Source organism: Chlamydotis macqueenii, chromosome 9 (genome assembly GCF_036417535.1).
Source record: "Chlamydotis macqueenii isolate bChlMac1 chromosome 9, bChlMac1.mat, whole genome shotgun sequence".
NCBI classification, from domain to species: Eukaryota; Metazoa; Chordata; class Aves; order Otidiformes; family Otididae; genus Chlamydotis; species Chlamydotis macqueenii.
This window is the reverse complement of record NC_141564.1, coordinates 27,422,437-27,444,078: the sequence shown is the minus strand read 5'-3', so window position 1 is coordinate 27,444,078 and position 21,642 is coordinate 27,422,437. Positions and strand designations below refer to the sequence as shown.

Sequence of the window (21,642 nt, the reverse complement as noted above, 5' to 3'; positions counted from 1 at the left end):
TCTCCGAAATTGTTCCGTAACTTGGTGTAACGCATAGAGAAGTAACTCAGCTCCTGGACTTGTGGTACTTTGCAATGGGGTAGGCCTGGCGGCTGTGTGCGCGCCTGGCACGGGTGGGAGGCAGAACGCAACCACGGTGTCCCTGCGGCAGAAAGCGCGCTAGAGCAGAAGGGGCTCAAAGCGATGGCGCTTGGCTTTGTGGTGGCCCTGACTTAGCCCCTGCAGGGAACGGCGACAGAAACAATGGGGGATGCGGAGGGAATGCTGAAGCCTGAGAAGGCGGTGAGGGGCTTGTGGGGGAGAAGGCTGCAGGAAGGCTGACAGGAGCAGCTCAGCGTGTGCAGGGAAGGTGAGGGGTGCGATGAGCAGAGCTGCTGCTCACCCGATCTCGCCTAGGGGAGCGCGTATTTTTTTGTGCAGCAGGAAGTGAACTCTGGAGCTGGTTGCCACGGGATGTGGGGGTGTTCTAAAACGGGTTAGGCAGATTCTCGGGCAGCGCGATGACAAAAAGAGCGTACCCTCTCATCACCCCTGCACAACGCCTCTCCAGCTCTGAGAGGAGCAGGAGGGGAATGAGCTGTAAAGGGTGGCCAAACGTGCCTGGCCTCCTGCCGTTGCCCCAGACAAAGCCCTCCCCTAGCCAGGGCCTGTCTTTCTGAGAAAAAGAGCTTTGCTCTTTGGTAACAAACGCAGTGTTTTATGGGCTAAGGTAAGAGTCTAGCAGCTCAGCGCCCTTGAATCTGAGTCTGAGCAGGTTTCATAGCGTTTCTGTGGCTGTGTCCCAGAAGGGCAAAGCACCTGGACCCCTGAGGTGTGGGGTGTGGCGGTTCCCAGTTCCAGGAGCCAGTACCCCCCTCTGCCCTCGATTTTGTTTTTCCGCCCCATGAGCACGCAAGGGCGTTTATTCCTGCCCACACCGTGTGCTGTGCTGCTTTTGTGACCCCCAAGTGCTTCTCTCTTTGTGTTCGCGTGGAAGGACCGCGGCTTGTCCCTTCCCGTTCCGAGCAGCGCTGGAGAAGCGGCACCGGGCGGGGTCCCGGCTCCTCCGCCTGCCCCGGCCCGGCCTCTGCCCTGCTTCGGCCGTCGGAGCCGGGCCCGCAGGCTCCCGCCCTCGCGGCCGACGCGGGGAGGCGCCGGGGCCGGGCAGGGGCGGGCGGGCGGCCCCGAGTGCGGTCCCGGGCCGCAGGCGCTGCGCGGCCGGCGGGCGTCGCTGTGGCGCGGAGCCGCCCGGCCATGGCGGCCGCCGGCCGCGGGGCGGCGCAGCGAGCGGGCGGGGCGGGCGGAGGAGGAGCGGGCGGGGCCTGCGGCCTCCCGCGGGGCCCCGCACCCCTGTGCCCCGCGGCCCGGCCAGGGGCTCCTGCGGGAGGCCGGCCCGGTTCCCCGGGGGTCTCTCTCCGGAGCGCCTGGTGCTGCGGCCCCGCGATGCCGGGCCCCGCGCCTTCCCCTGGCCCCCGGCCTGCCCAGCGCGGCCCAGCCCATCTCCCGCCGCTGGCGGCCCGGACAGCGGGGCAGAATCTGCCCAGCCGGGTGATGACCCAGGCCCTGCTTCACCAGCTTGGCTGCGAAGGGGCCAGGCTACCTGAGCCTGCTTTCCCATCCATAAATCCATGACTGCTCCCGCTCACCTTCCTGCCCTCCCATCCCTGGAAGCGGTTTCCAGGAGGCTTTGCTCCGTCACCTCGGGGTGATAAGGGGATGTGGACCAGCCTGCAATTCCCCAGATCCTCCTCCTCCTCACCCTTTGTGACGACAGCCGTGACATTTGCTTTCTGCCAGTCCTCAGGTCCCTCCCGTCGGGACCCATGGACTCGTGCATGCCCAGTTCGTTTAAATATTCCCTAACCTGCGCCTCCTCTGCCACACAGCCACCAAGGAGCACCTGCCACGGGCGGGAGCCCACGGACAAAGCAGGGCGTTATTCTCTTTCTTGTCCTTCCAAGTCGCGTGGTGTCACGCACAGCTGGGTCTTTCTAAGCACGTAGAGTCTACGGGTCAAAGGAAATCTTGTGATAGTTTCACGCGCTCAGATCAGGTCACTTTTCCAGTGTAACACAAAGCTGTTGTAAAACAAAGACCTGGGAAGGCGTAACCCAGGATATCAACATCCCCTCACCTGTCACCTTAGAGCGAGCACTGCTCAATGCCGTTTCTAAAGATAAACTGTGTGCCTCAGACCCGAACGGCCCACCACTGCTCCCCCCCTTGTCCTGACAACAGCGAAGCTGCCCACTGCTGCCCCGGCAGAGCCCTGGCGAGGAACACGGGAACGCACCTGGAAGCGGAGAGCGCCAGGGGCTTCGGCTGCCGGGCGCAGACAAAGCAGACGCTCCTCGCCGTGCGGCTCCGCAGCGCTTTGCCGTGTCCCTTCCCTAACTGCATGTTCCTGACGCTTAACACAACCTCACCCGCGCGACGACCTCGCTCTTGCTTGGTCAGCTCATCGCAAAAGCAGCCGTGAGCTGTGGATCCTTCTCACCGCTTGTGCAGTTGTTGCTCTTGGCTGTAACTATTTCACCGCTTTTCGATGCGGAGCACCCCCAGAACACCTTGGTTTCAATTCCATGGCGCTTTTCAAGGGGCACGATATGCCAAACTGCAGCCACCTGACAGAGGCCAGTGCTGGCACGCGGTCTGTCAGACAGGGATTGCTGGTCACGCTGCCCTTGCAAGAGCAGCCGCTGCACATCCCTTTACTTGCGCGCGACCAACAACGTGCGCCTGTTCTTCCGAATCCAGCGTGCTCGGGGTCGAAAAGCACCGCAACAACCAGTGCGCTCTGTACTTGCACCAAAGCAAGCAACTCTTTCACAAACGTGTTCTTCAAAGTCACTCAAACCCCAGCGAGCGTTCAGGTCAGCGCAGCCCCTCGCGAGGCCGCGTAAGCGCCACCATCGCTGTGCTGTGAAAGCAAACGGCTCCTGTAGGCGCAGGAACGGGTCGGACCCCCAGGGAACAGAGGCGCAGGGGAGCGGCTGCCCGCCCGCCAAACCCCTGAACCCCTGCGTGGAGACGGGCCAGTCCCTGAGGGGAAGGGGAGCAGCACCCGCTCGCTTCCGCGGCCGGAGCCCTTGCAGCCGACGGCTCAGAGACGCCGTGGCACGGGCACGGCCCAGGCCCCCGAACAGCCGAACGGGGGCTTTCCTGCGGCACTGCGGCTCCCCTCGGGGAAGAAGCTAATTAAGCTGCGCTCAGGGCGAAGCGGCCTCGTTTCAAGACGCAGTAAGGCACCATCTTGCCAACCTCAAAACGAACACAACTCGCATTTGAAAAGAACTTTATTTAAAATCAGACATTATACATACTGCCCCCCACCACCGCTACTTACAAAACACGAGCGTCCGAGAACAAGGAATGCACGTCACCTCGTACGCTAGGCTCTGGGGCATGCTCTGGGCCGCGCCGGCTTACACCCGTCCCAATGATTTCATACGGAAACATGACAACCAAACAAAAGATCTGCTCCTCCACGGCTAATAGGCATTTAATTAATCTCTACAGACACTTTTTTCTATTACTTCTAGCGTAACCAGATTTTTAATTTGTCTTCTTCAAAGAAACCCGAAAAAAGAACTCTTCCTTTAGCAATGGGGTACAACAGCAGAGCGGTCTCAGCCCGCCTCTGTCTGCCACAACAGACAGCAAGAGGCCAATGCAGAGCCGGGGCCACCAGCCATAGAATACGATCAATAGCAGCGATTTCCGCTGCGATCTGCAGTTACAGTCGCTACAGACCTAAGGAGGGCTTTTTCTTTTCTTTTCTTTTCAGTATCACTAGGAAGCAACTGTGATCATCCACAGGGAAGCAGTTAAATACTGGATCCATCGTTAGATGAAATCGAGCTGAAAGCTGCGTTTACCTTAAATAGGATTACATATACATTGCAAGACATGCCACACTCTGCAGACGCTGCACATAAAAGCAGAACTGTGGGCAGGAGGGGCAGGGGCCCTGTACCTGCACAAAACATTCCCGTACAACACAGTAAAATTTAAAACTACCACCACTTGTCGAAAGTTGTCCAAGAAGTATTTACAGCACAGTCACGGCCCGCGGCCAGGAGGGGCTCGGTAAGCCGGCAGGGCTGGGCTTGTGAAACTGCAGCATCGGGTTGTGTCAGAAACAGCTGCTGCCCGGTCACGCCGGCTCCCGACTGAGTAACGCCCGCTAAGTCTGTACAAACAAGCATTTCGTATTTATTAGGACAAGAGGTATAGGACAGCGTTTCCCGTCGTGGTAAGCGTTTGAGCGCTAACGCACTGCCACATGCTGCAGTAGGACTACTCTACGCGTACAGGGAGGACGAGTCACCGAGGTAAGCTACAGAGCGCCGCTCGGCCCAGCCGCTCCGCTGTGGCCATGCTTCGCATCCGTACTCCAGCCGCTATGAAAATCCTGGCTTCCGACTTAGACAACCATTTCCAGCTGTACAGAGACTGAAACAGACCTCAGGAGCGGCGGTTACAGCAGACGTCAATGCCTAAGCATCTACACCGCGCGGTTTAACACAGCGACACCGCACGTGACTGCATACCTCACCGAATAAGTAGGTCCACGATTGTAGATCAACAACATAGTTTTATTGCTTTATACATGTGGTGCTGTTCAAGGCACTGTGGCACGGGCTAGAAAACTCGGAATGGCTGGTGAAGGGACCTGGAATGCCGGACGGCCGATGCCGAGCACCGCTGCGCTGCGGCGAGGGGGCTGCGGGGGGCGCGGGGCCCCTCACATGCCCATCCGGATGCTCTGGATGATCTGGAAGATGGCTGCAAGAGAGCAGAGAAGGGGAGCGCTCGCCGGGCCGCGCCCGCAGGGCCGGGGGCGGGCGGGCCGCAGCGGGCCCCGCTCGGGGCCCGACCCGCCGCCGGGGCCCGCCCGCCCGCGCCGCTCCGCCCGCTCACCTGATCCGCAGACCACGAAGATGAACAGCGCCAGCAGCCAGGGCCCGACCGACGCCTTCTCCTCCGGCGCCGTCCTCTGCGGGCACAGCACCGCCGTCACCGCGGCCGCGGCCCCCGCCCGGCCCCGCCGCCCCGCCCCGCCCCGGCCCCCCGCGCACCGAGGTCTTGGCGACGTTCCCGCGCTGCGTGATGTTCTTGCTGTGCTTCTCGTTGGCCATGCGGATGCGCTGCTTGGCCACCATGGTGCGACCCCCGGCCGCCCCGGGCCGCCGCCGCCGCCGCTCCGCTCGCTCGGCTCCGCGCGCCGCCCGCTGCCAGCGTCAGCACCGCGCGGCGCCGCCCGCCGGAAACACGCGCGCCCCCGGGCGGGGCCGCCTCCCGCCGCCAACCCGCGCGCCCGCCGCCAGCGCTTCCGGGGCAGCGCGCGCCGCGTCACGTGCCGGCGCCCCCCCACCCGCCCCGCGCGACGTGGACGTCTCTGGGCCGGCCGCGCCGCCGCTCACCCGGAAGCGGAAGCCGAGCCCGCCGCGCCAAGATGGCGCCCCCCGCGCCGCTGCTGGCAGGTGCGTCGGGACCGCGCGGCGGCGGCGGGGGGGGGGGTGCGGGGACCTGCCCGGACCGGGGCCGAGCCTGGGCCCGCGGTCTGGGCGCGGGCGGGCGGCTGGAGCGGCCCCGTGCCCGCTGGCGGCCCCCTCCCCAGGGCGCGCCGCCGCGGCGTGGCGGGGCCCGGCCCTGGGTCCCGGCGCCCCGTGCTCTGCTCTGCCCGCCGGTCCGGGCCGCGCCCCGCTCCGCTCCCGGGGCCGGGCAGGCCTCGCCGGGCCGTGTCCCCTGGGGCGCCCGGCTGCCGGCCCCGTCCCCTCCTCGCCTGCGCGGCCCCGGCTCCGCCGCGGAGCGGTGCTCGGGGGCGCCAAGGTGGCGTGTTACCGCCCGCCGGTGCTTTTCCCGGGGGTAACCCTGGTGCGGCCCGGCGGTGACCGGGAAACGCGCCCGCAGAGCCCGTGCTGGAGGGGAAGGCGGCAGGGCGAGCGCGGCGCGGGCCCCTCCACCCCGCCCTGCTTCCCCGGCGCTCAGCGCCGCTGCGGCGGCCCCGGGACGGGCGGGACGCGGGGACCGGCCTGGCGGGGCCGCTGCCGGCTGCCTGATGGCTCGCCGGAGCTCACAGCTGCCTGAAGCATCTTCCCTGCCTTTTGCGGCTTTTCTTTTAGTAGTTCTCCTTCATTTCCTCTCTCTTCTGCGGTTGCTGATGGCGTAAAGGATATGTATCTTTCCTTTCCAGGGTCTCTAAGCTTTAAATGACAGGATATCCGTCCCCACCTGGGTGCATCGCGGGGCTGCTGTTGTTCAGGGTGCATTTGAGACGGATTGCTATAGTTTACACTATGCTGTAAATGTGGATCGTAATTTTTCATGGGAGTCTAATGGAGGACCTAGAGAACAGGCTCCAGGCAGGGGCGCGAGGCCAGTGGATGGTGTTTAAGGCGTTGTTGAAACGTGCCGTTGGCGTCTGTTAGGGGCGTGATGCACCTCCAGTGAAGTGCAGGGCTACAGAGCAGGCGGAGATTTGAAATCTGTCAAAACAGTATTTTCTTCAAGCTAATAAACTCCTGCTTAAAAGGTTTTCCGTTTGTTAATTTCTGAAGTGCTGTGAGAGGTGAAGTAAAGATACCAGGCAGTTAACGGAGCGGCTCTGAAGAGCAGCGTAAGGATGTTTGGTGGCAGACGTTACGGTTGCCCAGGCGTTGCCGCATCTGTGTGTGGTTTCCACCGCGTGGTTCGTGTTCAGCCCGACCTGGCAGAGCCGGAGCGCAGCCGTCCTGCTATCAGACCTCCCGCGCACCTCTGGCTCTAGCGCTTCCTTCAGCTAATGCAGCTGCAGAGCCTGCAGCGTCAGCGAGTACCGATCTTGCTTTCTTGAGTTATGTTTGTCCGTAAAAAATTGTCACCTCCGTAGAGGTGCCCCAGGAAAATACATAAAACACAACTGGTGCTTATGTAGCCGTTGCCCGTTCTGTGGTTTAACTTTGGATTCTACTACGCTTGTAATAGAGCTACCTTACAAAACGTTGCTTTAGTCGCTGTATGACAGTCCTCTCCGTTTCCCACGTTGAACTTCAATGTTGAAACTAACAGTAGGGCAAACCCTGTCTCATGTCAGCAAAAAATCAATCCCACATAATCTTTTTTTTTTCTTTTTTTTTTTTTTTTTTTTAAATGCTCTTCATGTGCTTAGGCAGCTAATCCTCGCTTTGGGGAGTGTCTAGGCAGCCCTTTCAGCTCCATTGTGCAGGGCTCCTGCACAGCTCTCGCAATGGTGGAGAATTTTCAGCTTCCGCAAGTCAGGCTTCGTGAAAGTGCCTCCTGTGGCAGGGCTGAGAGTCGAGGACCATCGGCATTTTAGGCCGAGATGTTGTCCCACGCTCCTTCCTTACACAGGTGCAGCTCTTCTGTAGTCCGAGGTCTCGCTGCGAGATGAAGCCGGACTCTTGCTCTGTGGTATCCAGTGAGGGTGTTGTCCGAAAAGCGGGTTCTTTGACCTGGTGTGCAGTAAGCCGGTCCACAGCCACTCAGGAGAGATGTTGCTCTTTACTTCAGGCCTGGGTGCTGGGTGGATGTTGCACAAATCAAGCGCGCCCAAAGCCGTCTCCTTCGTTACGTTTCTACGATAACTTCGTACATGTCCTGCCTATCTAGTACATAGTTATTCTGATCTGCGTAGGTTGTGGAACGGCATTAGGTCATTCTTGGCTCCTCATCAAACCTGTCTGTGCATGTGTTCCTTTCTTCGGGTGTCCTTGGTGGTCCCTGGCGGTCCTCACGGATGAAGTACTCCGACCCTTTTTATCGGTACGTGGGCCGTGTCACCCGAGGGCGACTCACGACTGTTTTCTCCTGCCAACTTTTCTTTGTTCTTCCAAAAGGAACATTTGTCCTTGATTAAATGGATAAGGCCGATGGCCAAGATTTTCTGTCTTTAAGCTTAGGTTAAATGTTAAACATAATTCTTGTCCAATGCTACATGAGCTTTGATCAAAAGGAGTTTAGGTTCCTGCTCATTAAACACAGACAATTCCTCTTCTTTCCAAGGGGGTTTGTTCACTTACAGGGGGATGATGTGCAGTGGGCTCAAAGGGAAATCCAGGAAATTGCACTTAAATGTAAAAAACCCTCTTTTACTGTGAAACTGAACACGGACACAGGCTGCACAGAGAGGCTGTGGATCCCCATCCTCGGGGACACTCGCCTTCCGGCCAGGCATGGCCTCGCAGCCCGGTGTCGCTGGCCCTGCCGGAGCAGGAGAGGGGCGTGGGCTCCAGGAGTGCCCCTGCTTCGGCCCCTGTGCCGTGCGCCTGGTTTGGGTCTGTCCCTCTCTGCTCCGCGGCCCTGGGCGCTGCTGCTGCTCCCGTCTTTGTCCTGTGTCAGAGGGATGAACTGGCTCACGGCCCTTCCCCGCTGGGGAGAGCTGGCTGGTTGCTGTTGCGTGTGCAGAGGTGTAGGGCAAACTTGAGCACCTGCGTGCTGTATGCCAGAGCCTCTGGTGCTGGGGCCGACAGCTCAGCTCAGTTCTGCCCCTTCGCTGCCGCGGTCCTGTGTCTTCGGCCTGCAGCGGCCGGGGGGGAAGTCGGGAGTCTCGGCATGTGCTAAGGTCCGAGTTTCCTTTACAACCCTCTCTCGCCCTTCCTCTGAAATGCGAGCAGGGGAAAGGTGCGTGCGTCTCAAGGTTCACAGCTTAGATAAAGCTTTTGCTTTGGATGAGTTCCTGAATTTGAAATGAGTAGTTGTTTGTTTACTCTTCCAGTGAGAGGATCCGAAGGGCTTTATATGGTGAACGGGCCACCCAGTTTCACAGAGAGCGCAGCGTTTCAAAGGTACTGTTACTATCACTGGGTTTGATCCTCTGCACAAAATAAACCATCTGAAAAACAAAGGTAGACTCTAGAATTGAAAAATGTGTAAATATAAGTGATTATTTTTTTTTTAGTAATTTAGAAAATTGATGTTTTTGAAGGCTTTACGCCTGCCTGACTTCTCCTTGCCCAGATGATAATCACTGAACAACTGCAGAGCAGATTGCACTGCTACAAAGTGCTACTCAGGAGGGCAGCAGTAAAATTGGTGTGTTCCTTTTTATTTTTGTTTAAAACACCTTACCTTACGCCGTATGTTTGAATACTAATGTGCATTTCTCATTTCTTTAGGGACTCTGGAAAAAATTGCAAAGCTGTTGCTTTTAGCAAGGATGGTTCCCTCTTTGCCTGGTGCAATGGAGAAAAGTTGGTACATTTTGTGATATTAATAGTTTAGTTTGTGCTAAACTGGATCAGTTATGCCTCATTTACTCTTCTCTGTGTACGGGCTATTGCTATTAATGAAAGTGTTTGCATACACACTTTAAGTGCTGTTTATTTTTGCATTATTCATAGTAGTGGCTTTGTTTCCTGAATATCAGATGAAATACCTTCTGGTTTTCTCCTATTTATAATGCACCCCATCCATGGAATCTGGATGTGCCTTATTTGTTTTTTTCTGGGATTAATCTATCAGTAAAGCTCACAGAAAATTACGAGTCTCTGCACCTTATGTACAAACATACGTTTGTGTGTAGACCAGGAGCATTATAGAGTTCCCTAGAGATCATCCTTTACAGGAGAGCGCCTCACAGGTCGCTGCTGTAAAGAGGTGATAAGGCTTCTTCTGAAATGTCGATATTCTTACTAACAGGTTAAAAAAATCTGCAAAAGTATTTCATAATACCATTTAACCATTTATTTTAAAGTAGGTACTTAGATCTAGTATTAGTTACTTTCACTGTTGTTTCTGATTCTCCAAAATATCAAGACTCTTTATTTTTCATTAAAAAATTTATTTTTGTCAATTGGAAAGGTCCGTTTCCAGAAAATGTGGGGAAAAATGTTTGTCAAACACCTGAGTTGTATATCCAGGTGCCCCTGCTTTAAATGAGAATATTCCAAATGGCAAATCTTTCCAGTCCTGCCACGCCTCTTTGTTTTGGGGGCTGTCTGTCCACCTTCCTTCATTTTTGAGGGGGAGCAGTTAGTGAGACGGTGAGGAACGGGCTCCTAATGCAGCTTCTGAGAACAACAGTGGCTGGGATGCATCTTGATGTGATCTTTTTTGTTTCTTTGGTTTCCGTATGTGGCAGATCTTTAATATACGGTGTTCAGAGGTGCCGCCTGACCTTGTTTGTTCAGGCATCTCACCTTTACTTTTTATTGTCCATGTCTCCTTGCATCCCCCAGCCTCAAAAAGCCAAAATCTTAATTGAATACGTGGGATAAATGTGCGTTTTAATTCAGTCAGAATCTCTGTTGGCCATTGCTCGGCTTTAGCACTGTGGAAGTGTGGATGAACTCTCTATGGACAGAGTATATCTTGTCTCTGCCTCAGAGTTTAAATGTTGCAGATAAAAATCCATGTTATGTTTTGACCAGTGCTGTCACTTAGTTTCTGTTACGCTTGAGTATCTGGTTTTAAAATGCGTTCTGGCAAAATTTAGTAAAAGCAGGGAGGAAAAAAGCTCTTCAGTTTTGTTACATTAGCCAAATTTGGAACACATCTAGAAGTGTTACAAATTCGTGAAGTGTCATCTAGAAGTGTCAAATACGTGAAAAGTCACTGTGGCTATTAGTCAACATTATAAGCATGTTTTGTTGAAATAGCATGTTTTGTTGAAATAGCATGTTTTGTTGAAATAGCATGTTTTGTTGAAATAGCATGTTTTGTTGAAATAGCATGTTTTGTTGAAATAGCATGTTTTGTTGAAATAGCATGTTTTGTTGAAATAGCATGTTTTGTTGAAATAGCATGTTTTGTTGAAATAGCATGTTTTGTTGAAATAGCATGTTTTGTTGAAATAGCATGTTTTGTTGAAATAGCATGTTTTGTTGAAATAGCATGTTTTGTTGAAATAGCGTCTTTTGGTTCCAGAGTAAATATTGTTAATGTCACCAGTGCTGAGTTACTGCATTCCTTCGATCTTCCAAAGGCAGTCTGCCTTGAATTCTCACCAAAGAATAATGTTCTGGCAACATGGCAGGCCTATACAAGTGAGTATTTTACCAGCCGTAGAGTGCACGGGGTAACTGCGTCTTTTGATTCAGTTTGCAGGCTTTCCATTACTTGATTTGTCATTGCAGCATATTTATCGGCTCAATGAGCAGTACAGAAGGTGTACAGAAAATTCTATGGGTAATCGAGTTTATAGTGGAGGAGAGAGGGTTGCCATCTTCTGACAGCATCTTACAAACGCTAAATCAGAGTGCACGTACTAACAGTTACTCTATTAAGTAAATTACGTGTTTCTGAAAACTGCGAACTGATTTTAGTGCAAAGAGTGTGTTTGAATGATATGCTGTTCAAGCAGTTTATATTCCCAAATAGACAAGGAAAATTGTAGTCCGAGACTTGGGTGTTCTCCATTGTCCAGAGGGCTTTATTCTCTCCTCTGCCGCTCTGTGGAGTTTGTGTTCCTGATTTAGATAGCCTCAGTCTCATCTAAGTTGCGTGTCTGAAGTCGGCAGTGTAAATGCTTCTCTGAAAGCGCTGGCCAGAAGCTGAGCGTGCGGGAAGTGGTCTGGGACAGGCTGTAGGATAAGACAAGGCAGCACAAGTGGCAGAACTGGTGCCAGCTATGGACTCTTAGGAGGTCTGCTTTGAATAACTGGTAGAAATAGACGGGCTGTAGCATCCAGAGTGAGTAGAAGGGTACAGAGAGATTAGAACCAGCAGAACCGTTTTGTATGGCTTGCGGATAGAGCTGTGAATGCAAGGTGATGGTCAAAATGCATTGTGTTCTTGTGAGAATGAAATGCAGGAGTGGAGAACTTCATTGTTTGCCAAGAGGATAGCTTTTGATTGTGATTAAAAACCAAAAAGCTGTGCTAGTGTTGGTGTCTTAGTCTTGTAACAGGGAGCAGAAACCCTAATTGTTCGTTCTTTCTGCAGACTGAAAGACTCTAGAAAGACTTGTGTTAATAGGTAAAGCAGTTGGCAGTCTACGGTTCAGTCCCTCAGGGGGTAGGATGCTGCTTGAAAGCAGTTTCCGCACGTTTGGTTCCCTGTAGAATCACGAGCTGGAATGTCATCGTGGTGAAACAGGCATAATCCCAGAGAGCACTACTGTAACCCTTGGTTTTGTTGCAGCTGCTAAAGACGGCACAGCGGGGGTGCCCAACCTACAACTTCATGATGTGAAAACTGGGAAATGTTTGAAGTCTTTCATCCAAAAGAAGATGCAGAACTGGTAAATAACTTTTCCAGATGTTAATTGTTCGCAAAGAAATGTGGCTTCCACCATCTGAGCCAGGTAAATGGAGCTCTTGGTGTGGTGTTGGCTTTCAAAATACTGCCTGCTGCTAGCTGAGAGCAAGTGTCTGTGCTTGTGAGTATCTTTGTACGTAGTTAAAACTGTTCATTTCTTAGTACAAATTCACTACCATTTTGCACCACAGAGAAAGCTGGCGAGACAATAACTGCGTCTGGTTCCATATTTTTAGTTATTTTTATTTTATTTTCAATTGTATTTTTTATATATATAAATATATTTTCTGTCCACTTGAAACATGTATCATGTTTGTACTCGCTTGGCTTCAAAAATGGAGGAAAAAAATCCTAGACTGCTAAAGATGAGCATCATTCCTAATTTTCTCCTTTAAATGTAGGTGTCCTTGCTGGGCAGATGATGAAAGCATTTGTGCCAGGAATGTAAACAATGAAGTGCACTTCTTTGAAAACAACAACTTCAGTACGCAAGTATTTCTATAAGAGCGTTTCATTCATTCTATAGAGGCATCTTCTTTTGAATGTTTTTTTTTTTTGGTTTTCAGTTTTTCCTCTCATATCCTGTTTTCTTTCTTTTTTATTTGAAATATTGCCAAATTCTATTTGAATTTTGAATTCAGAATCATTAAGTTTAAATTAAGTATGTTTTCACTTCCTTGTTTATCTTTTTAGTGACCTACCTAGTAGGAAATGGATCTAATTTTCAATTAAAGAGACCTGATTCTTTATTTCTCATTTAATGAGATCCAGGAAATTGTCAATAGAGAACATGATCTGTGATTACTTCTTTGGGATGTGTGTGTTTTGTCAATGAGCTATTAAAAATGAAAACTGATAGCAAAACCAAAGTTGTGTAGCTAGAGCATTTTTTCAAGGAAATTTACTACTAGTGGTAGAATATTTGAAGTCAATAGAAGTGGAAAAGGGAAAGGGGAGGGAAGAAAAAAGCAGGAGGATAAAAATTAACTAGAACGAAGATGTAAAGGAATACAAGAAAACTGCTGAGGGGAGAACAGTGGTGTGTGGTTTTGGTTGTTTTGGTTTTTTTTTTTGGTTTTGGGTTTTTTTTTGTTTGTTTTAAATATAAAACCAATGCAAGAATTTATTCTGGGAGCTAAAAATACAGCCTATGAGAGATGTGGTTTCCTGAGAATTAGCCCTGCTGATGTTAACGAAGCTATACTAGGGAAGCGTGGAGTGTCTGTTCCAGCACGAGGTCTGCTGCTCAGTGCAGACTTCCTTGCTGGAATAAGGTTGAGGGGTGCTGCTGTTTGTTTGCTTTTTAAAAATGCATTTCCCCCAAGTTGTTTGTGTAAAGGAGCAATGTTCAGCACAGAACAGGCCTTTATGAGTGCTTCCTGTCAGGAAGATTGATCCAGGAAAGCTGTGAGGGGAGAATCCCTGGCTCTGTGTAACGGTGCCTGTTACCTGGACATGACTGATGCGGCTTCCTCTGAAGTCAGCACAGATAAGGTGAAGACCACTCTCCCGTGTTTAGTACACGAGCCATGTTCATGTGGGGTTCAGAAGCCTCCTTCTGTTTGAACTTCTCAACACTAAATATTTCAGACCTAGGCCCAGTTCAGGTTGGTTTTGTAAATAAAAATGTGTGATGAAATGGGAAGGTAATGGTTGTTTGCCTAGGAAAAGAAATCTTTTATCATGACGTGTACTGTTCTTTGTTATCCATGATACAGACCCATGAAAAGGAATAGTTAAGTAATCCAGGCTAACATGGTTTGTCATTAACGTCACCACGTCTGTGACCTTTTTTTTTTTTTTTTTTTTTTTTCCCAGATACTATTGCAAATAAACTGCATTTGCAAAAGGTTAATGATTTCGTGTTATCTCCAGGAGCACAGCCAACCAAGGTACTTCTGATATTGTTTCCAATTTTTCTCTTGATTTTCTTGAAAAAAATACTGTGATTTTAGTGCAAGGTACTAGTAGCGAATAGACCCTGTGCTGCCAAGAATATAATCTGCAATAAAATACTGTGACTTTGTTTTAGGTTGCTGTGTATGTTCCGGGCAGTAAAGGTGCACCGTCATTCGTTAGGCTCTATCAGTACCCCAACTTTGGTGGACCTCAGTCTGCACTAGCCAATAAGAGTTTCTTTAAAGCTGACAAGGTGACAATGCTATGGAACAAAAAAGGTATGGCAGCTGTATGTTTAAACTTTTATATTCCACCCATTTTGGATTTAATGACTTTGTTCACTGTGCGGGGTTTGCGTTTGGTTTGCATATGCAGGTAAATACTGAAGACAGCCGTTAGTGCCAATGCAGTGCTAGGGTTACAACGCTCTGATAGCCCGAAGCGTTCTAACTGTCCTGTGTTGACTTCCGTGGATTTGTATGTTGTAATTGAGAATATTCTACGTGTCGGGGAATTTTGCAGTTGAATACCAAATTCAAATTTAATTTTGCATTCTGCGATGATAATGTATGTAGGCTGTCAACAAAAGAGCATAAACTGTTCTTAGTCTGTAAACTTGTATACACGCAGGTGTGTCACAACTGGCATGATTCACACGGTCAAGGACTGATCAGGGTGCTTGGCTCGATGAGTGTCTTTTTATGGCTACAGAAGTGTGTTTACTTTCTTGTAATTCAGTAGACTCAGCTTACACTTCTCATCTGAGACAGGAAGATATTTGTTCCATTTAGGAAAAATTCAATTCAGAAGAGAACAATAATAGCACTGTTACGCAAGCAGCTAACTAGAATTCATAATTAACTAATTTCTAGTAGTTCCTGGCAGTTTGTGAAACAGTTTATATAATTTGCAATCGTTGTATTGGAATAACGGTATGTCTATTCTGTTAGCCACTGCTGTGCTAGTAATAGCTAGTACAGAGGTTGATAAAACAGGTGCTTCGTACTATGGAGAGCAAACTCTGCACTACATTGCAACAAATGGGGAGAGCGCGGTCGTACAACTGCGTAAGTAGCTCTCGGGCATTTTTTCCTTGTCTTATAGCCCCGGTAGCGGGAACTGCTGTTTCAGCGGCTTTTGTTTAATGTATGGGTTTTTTTTTTTTTGTTAGTGTAATGAAGTAATCTTTAAAAAAATGAAGTACTTTTAACAAAAAAATCCTTCACCAGAAATTTTTTTTTTCTTACTCTGGAGTAAGGTGTTTTATGTGGGGTTTTTAAATTTTTATTGTCTTTGTTATACTTGTCGTCTTAATGTCAGGCGCAGAGAGCACACACTTTCAGTTAATATACACAAATAATTTGCTTGGGAGGGTGTTCGGGTGCACAGGAGGGGAATTGTGCATGTTTTCTGAGGACACACCTGGACAAGAGAGCGAGCTTAATGTCTGAGACTTGTCTGTCTTGTTTGGGATTGCAGAGCCTCGTTTGTTGTGAGTATTTCCAAACACTGGGGACGGGGTGGTGTCGGCTATCTATGCTTGAGTGACTGCAGTGAGATTGTGGATATAGTGTCTTCAATACTGGTGCTAACTGGGAGAACGTTTGCAGTTTGCCTTCCGCAGCAAAACTAGCGGTAGCAGGAACTGTTGCTTTGTTGCGAACTTCACCAGGGAAAAATAATCAGGATTCTAACTCAGTAGCTAGAATCTCTCTGGGAGCGCTCTCTGGATTGAGAATGCTAGTTGTTCAGTTACATGCGTATTAAAACCTTCTTTGCCCTATGAAGTTAGTTATTTCCAATGCATCTTTATTTAACAGGAAGTTTATAATTAATTTTCATTTAATTTAGCTATTCCTTTTCAAGGGAAAAAACAAACTGATGTCTGTTTTCTAAAACTGTTTTTTCCAACCGAAGTAAGTGGTGGCACTTGCAGTGAGTGGTGCCTCATTTCCTGTGGATTTGCATCTTCTGGTTACTTTTGAGGTCCAGTTTTGAAGCACTTTTTTTTGTTTGTTTGTTTTAAAGCATTTGTAGAGGATTTTCCAGTTTTGACTAACACATGCTTACGCTGCAGCCTTTGCCTTGGCTGCTGAGGCCCCTATAAAGCTGCCCTCATCTCTCCAGCTGCCTCCTGTCATGAGACGTGCAGAAACGTCATTTTCTGTCAGACCGCTGTCTCTGCAGCTGCATATGGTTAATGTCATCTAAAAACTGTAAAGGTGAAAACATGCAAGCAGTGTGATTGCACAGCCTCGTTTCTAAAGATAGTGAGGCTTTAGAATAACAGGAGCGAGCGGTTTAAATCAGTTTGGTATTTTGGGCCAACATCTGGATTTAAGAATTGTCAGTAATGCACTTGGCATTTATCTGAAATACAGGTAAAGATCTCCAGATTATGAAAAGTTAGTGACCAATGTTTTTTTATTTACCCTGTACATTCTACATGAGTTTCCGTCACCAATTCATCATTCTTCAGTATCTCCTAATGTTCTAACCCCCAAAATAGCTTCCAACAATATCAAGTGTTAATCTATGTCTAAAACCATTTTTTGTATGCTCTCTCACTTTAAAATCTGTGCGTGAGCACGGTCCTAAGATAACTTGGATTGGTATTTCTTAGCTCTACAAAGCTGAGCTATGCAATATTTCTTAGCTTTAAAAAAGAGGAACTAGTATCCAGCTGGTATAAAACTCCTGGTTTTGCAGGTTTCCAGTGGGACAGTTGGAGAAGGTCCTGAGAGATCATACTTGAATAAGGAGGAAAAAAAATAAAGGAATTTTTTTACATGAAAAAAAAAAAGCTTACTATTAGAGTGCTGATGCTGACCCTATGGAGGTAATTTGGAATGGCTGCAGGTATTGTCGCAAACCTTAACTGAAATTATCAGAAGATGAAATGTTGTTTTTACCTCTGTTGTTAGCAGAATTCACTTTAGCTGTCAATAATTAGGTCACAGCATTTTAGCAAAGCATGAAGTTAAGAATTGATACTGATTTTGGTTTTGCTTGCACTGGAAAGATACAATCTCCTAACGGCTGCGTATTTTCCTTTTCCTGTAGCAAAAAACGGTCCTATTTATGACGTTGTTTGGAACCCCAATTCTGTTGAGTTCTGTGCTGTGTATGGTTTTATGCCTGCCAAAGCAACAGTTTTTAATCTGAAATGTGACCCTGTGTTTGATTTTGGAACCGGTCCTCGCAATGCTGCCTACTATAGCCCCCATGGACACATCCTAGTGCTGGCAGGATTTGGAAATCTCAGGGGACAGATGGAAGTGTGGGACGTTAAAAACTACAAACTCGTTTCCAAACCAGTAGCCTCGGATTCCACATACTTTGCTTGGTGTCCTGACGGGGAGCATATTGTAACAGCTACATGTGCTCCCCGGCTGCGCGTCAGCAATGGTTACAAGATATGGCACTACACTGGCTCTCTGTTACACAACTACGAAGTTCCCTCAAACGAAGAAATGTGGCAAGTGTCCTGGCAGCCCTTCTTGGATGGCGTGTTCCCCGCAAGAGCAGTAAAGTACCAGGCGGTCGCAAGCGAACTGCCCAGTGCTGAGCCAAAGCTTGCTCAAGCGTACAGACCTCCAGCCCTGAGAAACAAACCTGTAGCAAGTTCCAAGCTTGTAAGTAGGCAGTTCCATATCTGAACTCAATTGTTGTGTTTCATTGCTTTGCTTGTCTTTTGAAGCTTCACCTCAAACACGTGTGTATTTTTAATGAGGGACATTAGAAGAGGAATCAGACTGACAGTAGTATTGCGGGTTTTTTGGGAGGTTTTCTTGGTAATCTTCTTTGACACTTTGCTCGTTGTTTGCAAGAATGCATGCTAGAAACCTTGAAATTTCTTTGGTCCAAATACTATCCTTTTACAAAGCTGTTTGCAGCCTTTAAAAAAACTCTACTACATTCCTGGGAACAATAAACTGCAAATTTGGTTTACGGTGAAACTGGATACTCTAGTTAAGACAGAAGCCTCTCATTTGGGTGACCCGACTTAGCAGTCTAAACCCAGCTAGACAGGGGTTGACTGTCCTCCCAACAACTTTTTTTTTTTTTTTTTTGATAAGTTCGCATGCTATAAAAAGATGTGATTGTTAGCAAGTCAGCTGCAGGTTAAACAGGTTTCAGTACAGTGACCTACTTGTCTAACTAGTTCTTTTCTGCAAGTTTTCAAAGTAGGTTGAGTAGCGACTAATTACATTTAACAATTGCACCCTTGATGTTTAAATCTTAGAGAGCTTTGAGTTTGAGCCTTTTGAAGGAAAGACTGCTGCTCAGCTTGTGAGGAATCAGTTAATCGTGCTAATGTCTGATTTTGCAAATGATCAACAAGCAGAGAAAATATGTTAAGTAAAATATTTGTTTACTTGTATGGGCAAAAAATCTTGTCATACGCGTTAAAACAATCCAGCTCCTCAATTAAGACTTATCTTAAAAAAACCAGAAGACTAAACAACCCTCACTTTTCACCTTCCCCCTGCCCCCCAAAACCCCAACCTGTCTCCCCGCCCAGCAGCTCTGTTTTTCTTTCTTGTCACTAGGAGTTTGAGTTAAAAAGTTGTCAACAAAAGCAAAATGCCAAGCTTAATTCATTTTGTGCTGGTTTATTTCTCTTTGATTTTATTTCCCCCTTGAGATAGAAAACATGATGATTTTGTTATTTTACCAGAAATTCATTAAATATTTAGAACATACAGGATAGTCCCATCCAAACTCGAGAGTGGATGAGTCTGAAACCCTTTTCACACTGTCTTCTGCTACTCGAAAGAGAAAGGGCGCATACTTCACCCCCCCTGCCCCCTTCGTCTTTCTTTGTTTTGCCTTCGTCTTCCTTTATGGTTCATCTTTACACATGGTGGTGTCTTGAGTGGGTTTGAGGGTTCACTGTTGGATTTTTTTTGTGCCAACATGGAATACAGATTTCGTAACTGTTATTTTTGCATATCCTGCAGCATGAGGATGAGCCACCTCAGAATATGAGACCACAGTCAGGAAGCAGTGATAAGCCACTCTCTAAAACAGCTCTCAAAAATCAAAGGAAACATGAAGCCAAGAAAGCTGCGAAGCAGGTACTGCAAAAGTAGTTCTTTCAAGGATAGTGGTACCTAGTTTTCACAAAGGGCGCTGGTCAGCCGCAGAGCAGCGACTGTCAGTTGCGCTGAGAGCCCTCCGCACATCATGCATGTGCTCAGTTGTGGGCAGGGTGGTAGATTTTTTAGTTGGACTAAAGCAGATACAAAAGGGTGACTTAAAAATAACAGCTTTGGTTAGTTGCTGTGAATGTTAGCTGAAATTAATGTTAAGACTAAGTAATTCTGACTTTTCACCTTCAGACAGTCTGCAGAGTTGTTTTTCAGTGTTAGGTGAGAGGTAAGAACGGACTTGCTGCTTTGACGTGTCCCCTCTGCAGGTCAGGGCTGAGGCATGTTATCGGGGAGACCAAAGACAGCCTGTTCTGTGTCACCTCTTTGCGTGCGGTTCTTTGACTAGCTAGATGAAAATCAGATTTTGGTATTAGCTTCTGATTTCTGCAAACTTCTGAAGCAATAATTTCTTTAAATAAGATTTTTAGAATTTCTTACACTGGTTTTCAGCCCTTTCTTTTACTTTAGAGACAATGACTCACCAGTCTATTTTATAAAGTATTTATGCATGTGTTTGTCATGCCATCCTTACTGATGTTTCCCTACGCTGTGTATGGTTGGTGTCTTAAGGAAGTAGAAGTTAAACAAGAAACAGCACGCGAGTTGTTATAGATAACTCTTTTCGTGAAAAGCATATATATATATAGGTAATGCAATACATCAAAGCAAGTCACTTACAAATTTTGGAGTACACCATCAAACTAGTGAAAGAAGAAATATTAAATGGATCCCTTAAAAAGATTCAAGAAATTTTTCAGTCCCTTTGTAATCAAAGGTAGTTTCTAGATAATGTGTTTATTTTTTCTGCAGGAGGCCAAAGCCGACGCGAACCAGGAATCTGCACAGTCCTCAGCATCGCAGAATGCACCACGGAGTGCCGTGCCTGCCGTTACATCAGGGGATCCTGAAGTTGACAAAAAGATAAAGAATTTAAAAAAGGTGAGGGTTTTTTTTTTCATAACAAACAGCAGATTTCTCTCAGAGATGGTCTGTGAGATCTAGTCTGATTGCAAGGTGATTTGAGCTCAGTAGGATAGCATTTACGTAGCAGGTAATTTCCTGAATTTGTAAGCCAACTTCTTTTGCTCTTCCATCTTGTACAACGGTAGACGGCTTCGCTTGCCAGGACTCCTAAAGATCTTGTCAGAGGCAGCGGTGTAGAAGCCACTGGCAGGTGCGCAGAGGAGTATTCCAGTCTCCTGTTAGGAATACTGTTGTTGCATCCAGTCCTCACCGCTGAGGGGAAGGGGTTCAGCTGAATGGCGCTCATGCTTAGAAAGCAGCTGCGTGGGCTGCTTGTTTATTGGATCTTGGGTCTGAGAAGGGAACCATGCTGTGTGGTTTTGGTTTCTTCCCCAAATTGTAAATGGTTTGGGTGTGAAGTTGTCAGTCTTGGAAATTCTTGGAGTAAATAATTTCAGAATGGAAGTTGTTCAGTTCAGGCTAGAGAATATTTCCTGTTTCTGTATAATCCATCAGGGCTTTTTCCTCTTGGCTACCTCCTCCTTCTCATGGTCTCTGTCTGGATTAATATTGCAGGCCTTCCGAGGGACATTGTCGTGAAGAGGGATAGTGATAGTGGAGGAGTAATTTCTACATGTGGATCTAGCCGTTCAGTGAGATAATACATGGTGTTTATATTCTGGAGACTAAGCAGCGCTTCTGTCCTCTAGGGTTTTTTGTTGAAAGAAATGTCTCTTACTGGTGGTAGTCTCTGGATGGAGCATCTGGAGATGCCCAAATGGAATGTGCCTTCCATACTTGAGACATGCCTCCTGGTAAAAAAGGCAGTTGCAAGTGCGGGAACTTCTAAGACTGTTTTTCCTATTCTTGGTTCACCAATATTGTTGTGTGCCTTTTTTTGTCTGCTTTTTACAGAAACTAAAGGCAATTGAGCAGCTGAAAGAACAAGCGGCTGCTGGCAAACAGCTAGAGAAGAATCAGGTACCGTTAAGATGTGTGCGGTTTGTTCAAGGTTTGTTTTGTAATAAGCTGTACCTGTGACATCTCGTGCTTTTTTGTTCTAGTTGGAGAAGATTCAGAAAGAAACTGCTCTTCTTCAGGAACTGGAAGACCTAGAACTGGGTCTTTAAAACTTCATGGAAATGCAGTGTGATGTTAACGTAAAGTTCAAACAAAATAGAGTTTGTATTAACGTGAACACAATAAAATGTTTTGGCGAATGACTGAGGATGCAAAGGTCCAGAGATTTGCTGCACACTTGCCTTTTCAAAAGCTTTCCTAAAGATTTGTGCTCGTGTGAAGCTGTAACCCAGTAACGAGTATCACGTCAGCCAGTTCTGCTGCTGTTCAACCAGAAATGTTCTTGTTCTCAACGCATGTTGCCTAAAAGCAGACGCAGCCTGCGCGTTTATCTTTTCCTTGTTCGGGTGCGAGGAGGGAAGGT

At 48.3% G+C, this 21,642-nt stretch overlaps 2 protein-coding genes across 2 annotated transcripts; one reads left to right on the top strand and one right to left on the bottom strand.

Moving 5' to 3' along the window:
* Nucleotides 1-4,556: 4,556 nt before the first annotated feature.
* On the bottom strand, nt 4,557-5,239 carry SERP1 (stress associated endoplasmic reticulum protein 1). Its single transcript, XM_086755057.1, has 3 exons — nt 5,061-5,239; nt 4,903-4,978; nt 4,557-4,767 (listed from the first exon to the last, which is right to left on the bottom strand). Exons 1-3 carry the CDS (start codon nt 5,142-5,144, stop codon nt 4,727-4,729), a joined length of 201 nt encoding a protein of 66 aa, XP_086611183.1. The 5' UTR covers nt 5,145-5,239; the 3' UTR covers nt 4,557-4,726.
* Nucleotides 5,240-5,392: 153 nt separating this feature from the next.
* Nucleotides 5,393-21,421, top strand: EIF2A (eukaryotic translation initiation factor 2A). Its single transcript, XM_086754642.1, has 14 exons — nt 5,393-5,465; nt 8,699-8,768; nt 9,099-9,173; nt 10,849-10,967; nt 12,064-12,163; nt 12,582-12,664; nt 13,999-14,072; nt 14,213-14,357; nt 15,030-15,146; nt 17,143-17,714; nt 19,044-19,160; nt 20,046-20,174; nt 21,114-21,179; nt 21,263-21,421. The coding sequence occupies exons 1-14, from the start codon at nt 5,438-5,440 to the stop codon at nt 21,326-21,328; spliced, it is 1,761 nt and encodes a 586-aa protein (XP_086610768.1). The 5' UTR covers nt 5,393-5,437; the 3' UTR covers nt 21,329-21,421.
* The last annotated feature ends 221 nt before the right edge of the window (nt 21,422-21,642 follow it).